Below are 7,895 nucleotides of genomic sequence, written 5' to 3'. Positions count from 1 at the left end.
TTGTGCTGTCCTTGTCATTACCTAGATTCTTTTTGTTTAAAATATAGTACCTGGCCAGGCGCAGTGGCTCACATCTGTAATCCCAACACTTTGGGAAACCGAGGCAGAGGAGGATCGCTTGAGCCCAGGAGTTCTAGATCAGCCTGGGCAATGCAGGAAGACTCCGTATCTATAGGAAAAAAAAAAAAAAAAATTACCCAGCCTGGTGGTGTGTGCCTGTAGTCCCAGCTACTCAGGAGGCTGAGGTGGGAGGATCCGTTGAGCCCAGGAGGTTGAGGCCATAGTAAGCCATGATTCTGCCACTGTACCCAAGCCTGGGCGACCTAGCAAGACCCTGTCTCAAATAAATAAACAAACAAATAAACAAACTGCAAACCAAAAAGTATCTGAGACAGGTTTCAATTTAGAAGTTTATTTTGCCAATGTTAAGGACATGACCGTGATACAGCCTTAGAAGGTCCTAAGAATGTGTGTCCAAAATAGTTGGGCCACCGCTTGGTTTTATACATTTTAGGGAGACATAAGACATCAATCAATACATGTCAAATGTACATTGGCTTGGTCCCGAAAGGAGGTGGGGGTGGCAGGTTCCAGCATGTAAGTTGATTCAAAGATGTCCTGATTGACAATTGGTTGAAAGAGTTTAAAGACCTGGAACCCATAGAAGGGAATGTCTGGGTTAAGTTAAGGAATTGTTACTAAGATATGCACACACACACACACAGAGAATTGTGGAAATCAAGGTTTTTATTATGCAGAGAAGGCTACAGGTAGCAGGCTCCAGAGAGCATAGATTGTAAATGTTTCTTTGCTTTTTGTTTCGTTTTGAGGCAGGGTCTCCCTCTGTCACCCAGTCGGGAGTGCAGTAGCTGGATCATGGCTTACTGCAGTCTTGACCTCCCAGGCTCAAGTGATCCTCCCACCTCAACCTCCTAAGTAGCTGAGACTACTGGTTCATTCCACTATGCCTGGCTTATTTTTGTATATTTTGTAGAGATGGTGTTTCCTCATGTTGCCCAGGCTGGTATTGAACTCCTGGGCTCAAGCGATCCTCCCATCTCTGCCCCCCAAAGTGCTGGGATTACAGGCGTGAGCCACCATGCCTGGCCAGTGTTTCTTATCAGATTTAAAAAGGTATCAGACTCTTAGTTAGTTCTCTCCTGGATCAGGAAAAAGACCTGGAAAGGGAAGGGGATTTTCTACAGAATGTAGATTTTTACCACAAAAGACACCTTTGCCTGCTATCATGACAGATGGGGTCTGCTGTCTGTCAATGCTGGTATCATTGCTACAAAGAGTCTGCTGTGTCAACCTTAAGTTCTCTGCTTTAATGTTTTTTGTTTTTTTTGAGACAGAGTTTTGCTCTTTTTGCCTAGGCTGGAGTGCAATGGCACGATCTTGGCTCACCTCAACCTCCGCCTCCCAGGTTCAAGCGATTCTCCTGCCTCAGCCTCCCAGGTAGCTGGGATTACAGGCATGTGCCACCGCTCTGGCTAATTTTGTATTTTTAGTAGAAACCAGGTTTCTCCATGTTGGTCAGCCAGGTCTTGAACTCCCGACCTCAGGTGATCCACTTGCCTCGGCCTCCCAAAGTGCTGGGATTACAGGCGTGTGCCACTGTGCCCGGCTATCTGCTTTAGTGTTAAATGCTGGTCCTGAATTCCAAAAGGAGGAGAATATAATGAGGCATGTCTGACTCCCACTTCTCATCATGGCCTCAACTAGTTTTTCAGGTTAATTTAGGAATGCCCTTGGCCCAGAAGAGGAGCCCATTCATTTGGTTGGGGGGCTTAGAATTTTATTTCTGGTTCACTAGATAAATAAATAAAATATAGTGCCAAGACTGGAGCAAATCTTCCTAAATACCATGCACATCAATCCGTGTATCCACATGTTTATTTCTTAAACAATGTGAGTACAGCATGATGCTAGGTTCTGTCAGGCTTGAAAAGCCATGATTGCTACTCTTTTTTTTTTTTTTGAGACGGAGTCTCGCTCTGTCGCCAAGGCTGGAGTGCAGTGGCCGGATCTCAGCTCACTGCAAGCTCCGCCTCCCGGGTTCACGCCATTCTCCTGCCTCAGCCTCCCGAGTAGCTGGGACTACAGGCGCCCGCCACCTCGCCCGGCTAGTTTTTTGTATTTTTTAGTAGAGATGGGGTTTCACCGTGTTAGCCAGGATGGTCTCGATCTCTTGACCTCGTGATCCGCCCGTCTCGGCCTCCCAAAGTGCTGGGATTACAGGCTTGAGCCACCGCGCCCGGCCTCATGATTGCTACTCTTATGGCATTTATAATTAGTTGAGTGTGGTGACAAGTGTCTGTGGTCCCAGCACTCGGGAGGTTAAGGCAAGATAATTGCTTGAGCCTGGTTAATACAGAGACCCTGTCTCAAAACATAAATAAATAAGTAAATAAATAAATAAATAAAATGTAGTTTCTGGGCCAGGGGAATGACATACTACAAGCAGTATTTTATGAAAATTAGTCTGGCAGTGACACTCAGAGATGACCAGTGAGAGATTAGAAGCAAAGTAACAAACTCAGAAGTTATCGTAATAATGCAGCTAACACATCCTGAAAGTTTCATGTGGCATCAGTGGAGATGAAAGAAAGGGGATGAATATGAGACATATTTCATAGGGATATTTAATAAGAATCAACATAGTGTAAACAGCATGGAAACAGTCTGCCTGGATTTGGACCCAGCTCTGCCATTTACCAGCTGAATGACAATGGGCATATTACCTTTACCTCCCTGGGTCTCAGTTTCCAAATCACAGGATATTGTAAAGCTGGTTCCAAGAGTTAATCCATGCAATGCATTTAAAACAATGTCTAGGCTGGGCGCGGTGGCTCATGCCTATAATCCCAGCACTTTAGGAGGCCGAGGTGGGTGGATCATGAGGTCAACAGATCGAGACCATCCTGTAATCCTAGGGGATTAGCCGGACGTGGTGGCCCTTGCCTGTAGTCCTAGCTACTCAGGAGGCTGAGGCAGGAGAATCACTTGAACCTGGGAGGCAGAGGTTGCGGTGAGCAGAGATTGTGCCACTGCACTCCAGCCTGGGCGATACAGCTGGCTAATTTTTGTATTTTTAAGAGACGGGGTTTCACCATGTTGGCCAGGCTGGTCTCATGGGATGATTATTTCCATTTTATAGGTTAAGGAACTGAGGCTTAGAGAGGTTATGTAACTTGTCTGAAACAACTGCTCACCGTGGAGACTGAATTCAAACTCAAATGTCTCTGATTTCCAAGCCCATGCTTCCAACCATTACATTTTACACTTTTTTTTTTTTTTTCTTTGAGATGGAGTCTGGCCCTGTTGCCTAGGCTGGAGTGCAATGGCATGATCTTGGCTCACTGCAACCTCTACCTTCCAGGTTCAAGCGATTCTTTTGCCCCAGCCTCCCGAGTAGCTGGGATTACAGACGCCTGCCCCCATGCCCGGCTAATTTTTTGTAGTAGAGATGGGGTTTCACCATGTTAGCCAGGCTGGTTTCGAACTCCTGACCTTGTGATCCACCTGCCTCGGTCTCCCCTAGGATTACAGGCATGAGCCACCATGCCTGGCCGTACATTCTACACTTTTGAAGGTAGTGTTTGTATACCCTTTTTTTTTTTTTTGAGACGGATTCTTGTTCTGTCGCCCAGGCTGGAGTGCAGGACTGCGATCTCAGCTCACTATAACCTCCGCCTCCCGGGTTCAAGCGATTCTCCTGCCTCAGCCTCCCGAGTAGCTGGGATCATAGGTGTGTGCCACCATGCCCAGCTAATTATTATTATTATTATTATTATTATTGTATTTTTAGTAGAGACAGGGTTTCGCCATGTTGCCCAGGCTGGTCTTGAACTACTGACCTCAGGTGATCCACCCGCCTCAGCCTCCCAGAGTGCTAGGATTACAGGCATGAGCCACCGCGCCTGGCTTGTTTGTATAAATTTTAACTGAAACAGTATTCCATGGATTTATTATTATTATTATTTGAGACTGAGTTTTGCTCTTGTTGCCCAGGCTGGAGTGCAATGGCACAATCTCTGCTCACTGCAACCTCTGCCTCCCGGGTTCAAGAGATTCTCCTGCCTCAGCCTTCCGAGTAGCTGGGATTACAGGCATAAGCCACCAAGCCTGGGTAATTTTTGTATTTTTAGTGGAGACAGGGTTTCACCATGTTGCCCAGGCTAGTCTCATTCTGTTCTAGTTTCCAGGCCCTTGGTAACCCAGTTTAACTCTGCTTCCCCTAGAAACAAGAAGGTTGCTCTATGTTGCCTACCTGACTTAGCTTTCCTCTTTTTCTCAGGTGACTCCTGCTTGGTGGACCATTTGTTTCCTCTCTCCTTTTTTTCCAGCAATCTAATTACTCTTTCTTTAAGACTCAGCTCATAGCACATGACCCACTTAAAGCCTTTGCTTGATCCTTGAGCATTCTGGTTGGAAAAAATAAATAAATAAATAAATAAAATAAAGGCTTTGTTAAGGCTGCAGCCTGCCTCAGTTAATTGGTGAACTGTTCCGCAGTTTTGAGCTCATTTTGTTGGCTTTTTTTTTTTTCTCCTACTGCCTCAGAAAGTCACATGCCTTCAGCCTGAGGGCAGGGACTCTATCTTCCTTCCCTTTCTCACGAATAGTAATGTACTGAGCACCTACTGTGTCTAGACACTGAGATTTTACAGTGTGAATAAAAGTGGTGGACTCTTACCTCGTGGTAAGAACTTCTTAGGTTCACCGACCATATTTTTCTTCAATTAACAAATAAGCATTGAGCAGCTGGGCCAGGCACAGTGTAAGATATTAATTGGCTGTGCATTATTCTTTGTACCACAAGTTTGTATCTTCACAGGAACTTGAAGATAATGCGTGAGGCAGTGAGTCAGGAACAAAATGTCTTAACAATTGCCCCCAGGTTTTCCTAGGAACTCCTTAAAAAATTAATTTTTAAAAAATAGATGGAGTCTTGCTATGTTGCCCAGGCTGACCTTGAACTCCTATAAGGTTGAGAAGGAAAGATAGCTTAGAGCAGTCTGAGCTTTGTGTGATGTATACACAGTTCACTGGCTCAAAGATATGAGTATGGGACTTCAGTCATGCCTTCCACACCCACACTCTGGGGCAATGGTTTCTTTCCTTTCTTTTCTTTCTTCCTCCCCCTCTCCCTTCCCCTCTCCCTTTCTTTCTTTCTCTCTCTCTCTCTCTCTCTCTTTCTTTCTTTCTTTCTTTCTTGACAGAGTTTCTCACTGCAACCTCCACCTCCTGGGTTCAAGTGATTCTCCTGCCTCAGCCTCTCGAGTAGCTGAGATTACAGTCATGCGCCACCATGCTGGGCTAATTTTGTATTTTTAGTAGAGACAGGGTTTCTCCATGTTGGTCTTGAACTCCCGACCTCAAGTGATCCGCCTGCCTCAGCCTCCCAAAGTGCTGGGATTACAGGTGTGAGCCACCGTGCTGGCGGGGTTTTTTCTTTTAAAAATTTTTTATTTTTTGGCCGCACTGTGGGTGGTTCACACCTGTAATCCCCCAGCACTCTGGGAGACTGAGGCAGGAGGATCACCTGAGGCCAGGAGTTCAAGACTAGCCTGGGCAACATAGAGATAACCTATCTCTAAAAAAATAATAATAATTTAAAAAGAAATCTTCAGGGGTTCCTAGGAAAACCTGGAGGCAATTGTTAAGACATTTTTATCCTGACTAGATACTTCACCCATTACCTTCAAGTTCCTGTGAACTTGAAGTGTAACATGGCACTGTTACATCTACATTGGAAATATGTTAGGTCAACTGAGATAAGAATTTGGGATACAAAGTACAATGTATAGCCAGTCTATAACTTGTTATTTTAATGTAAATTCTTGGTAAACAAGTTAGGAACTGCCTCTTTTCCTTTAAAAACCTACTTGCAGGCCAAGCGCAGTGGCTCGCACCTGTAATCCCAGCACTTTGGGAGGTCGAAGTGGGCAGATCACCTGATCCCTGTCTTTTTTTTTCTGGAGACAGATCACTCTGTCTCAAAAAAAAAAAAAAAAAAAAAAAAAAAAACCCAAAACAAAACCCAGGAAACAAATAAACAAACAAAAAAACCCTAAAAAAACCCTTTCATCGAGGTAGAGCAGCAGCTTTGTTTCTTTGCTTCACTGCTGTCTCCCTAGCACTTAGAACATATAGTACGTGCTCAATTAATGAATGAGTGCCTGACTGAATGAATGAAGATACATAGATGAGATTCCTCCAATCTCACAACCGGTTCAGAGTAGACACTCAATGAGTGACTGACAGGAAGGTTGCTGTTTTGAAAGCGCCCAAATCCAGTAAGCCAATTGGAAGCTAAGCGCGGCGCTGGGATAGTAGGGGCAGAGGAAGTGTCTGACCCAAGGTTGGGTCCTGGAGCATGCGCAGTCTTCACAGAAGGTGACGGGGAGAAAAATGTGGAGGCAGCGATTGCGTAGGAGCAGGTTCTGATTGGCTACTGTTCGCGCGCGAGGGGCCGCGCCTATTCGTAGCCAAGTAAACAGGGCAGGTTAGGGGCGGGGCCAAGGAAGCGTCGCGATCTGGTTGGCCGGCCGGGGCCTAGGGGATGTCGCGGATTGGTCGCGGCCGCGAGCGCAGTGGTGTGCAGCGCGCCGGGTCCCGGAGCCGGCTGACTGAGGGATGGACGAGACGAGCCCACTAGTGTCCCCCGAGCGGGCCCAACCCCCGGACTACACCTTCCCGTCGGGCTCGGGCGCTCACTTTCCGCAGGTGCCCGGAGGCGCGGTCCGAGTGGCGGCGGCGGCGGCGGGCTCGGGCCCCTCTCCTCCGGGCTCGCCGGGCCACGACCGGGAGCGGCAGCCTCTGCTGGATCGGGCCCGGGGCGCGGCGGCCCAGGGCCAGACCCAAACCGTGGCGGCGCAGGCCCAGGCTCTGGCCGCTCAGGCCGCGGCGGCAGCGCACGCCGCTCAGGCCCACCGCGAGCGGAACGAGTTCCCGGAGGATCCCCGGTTCGAGGCGGTGGTGCGGCAGGCCGAGCTGGCCATCGAGCGCTGCATCTTTCCCGAGCGCATCTACCAGGGCTCCAGCGGAAGCTACTTCGTCAAGGACCCTCAGGGGGTGAGTGCCGGGGTGGGGACCGCTGCCGCGGGCTGGGGACCGGCGGCGCTCCTGGGGAGTTTGAGCCTTCGCACAGCCGGAGGGAGAAGGGAGAAACTTCACAGTACCAGCCCCTGGCAGGATTTAGGGATGCCACTGAGGCCTGGAGCTGGGGACGCTCTGTGGAATGGAGAAATAAATCAGAACCTACTTGGTGGGGGAGGAGTGAGCGGAAAATGAAAAGAGGAAATTGACCAGATACGGGCCGGGGGCCCAGCAGTGTGGTGGGGCAATCCGCCGCTGGACAGAGACTGCTTTCTAGTAGGGTACTTAGCTTCACACTACTGGGACTGCTATTCGGCCGCTGACTTACAGATTTGGGGCTTTAGGCCTGTTCTCTATTTTTGGACCGACCGAACCAGTGTGTCGCTGTTCACGGAGGAGGATGGGTGACCCATCAGGGGATCTGAGAATTCTGTTCCAGCCTTCTGTGTTGTGGGGGATGTCCCTGCCACCGTCCCAGCTCTTATTAACAGACGTTGAAGAAAGAGTGGGCGGACTCACCAGTTTCATCTGCCCTGGTTGTTGCTCACTTCTGGGAAAGGGTTCAGATCCTTTTTGACGGCTCCAAAGTTTAGATAGAACTTGGAGTTTTAGAAACATGGGGCCGTCAGCTACTTTTTCTTTCATTTCTCTCCCAAGGCTATCAATAGCCTGCTTTTCAGCTAAGGCAGAGTGTTTGCTGACCTTTATTTTGTCCCCTGCCTATATATAAAGGGAGATGGTGATAGGATGGGGCATGGAGTGACCAGGGCATCTGAGAAGTGACCTTTATC

At 48.2% G+C, this 7,895-nt stretch overlaps 1 protein-coding gene across 1 annotated transcript in view; it reads left to right on the top strand.

The window, feature by feature from the left end:
- Nucleotides 1-6,611: 6,611 nt before the first annotated feature.
- Nucleotides 6,612-7,895, top strand: part of LOC105478442 (phosphatidylinositol 4-kinase type 2 alpha) — a 33,919-nt gene continuing 32,635 nt past the window's right edge. The window contains exon 1 of the mRNA XM_011735734.2: nt 6,612-7,080. Coding sequence (XP_011734036.1) covers nt 6,643-7,080 — 438 coding nt within the window. The 5' untranslated portion in view covers nt 6,612-6,642. The remainder of the gene's footprint in view (nt 7,081-7,895) is intronic.

Source organism: Macaca nemestrina, chromosome 9 (assembly GCF_043159975.1).
Source record: "Macaca nemestrina isolate mMacNem1 chromosome 9, mMacNem.hap1, whole genome shotgun sequence".
Lineage (NCBI taxonomy): Eukaryota > Metazoa > Chordata > Mammalia > Primates > Cercopithecidae > Macaca > Macaca nemestrina.
The sequence above is the reverse complement of the archived record's forward strand: the minus strand, read 5'-3'. Positions and strand labels throughout refer to the sequence as shown.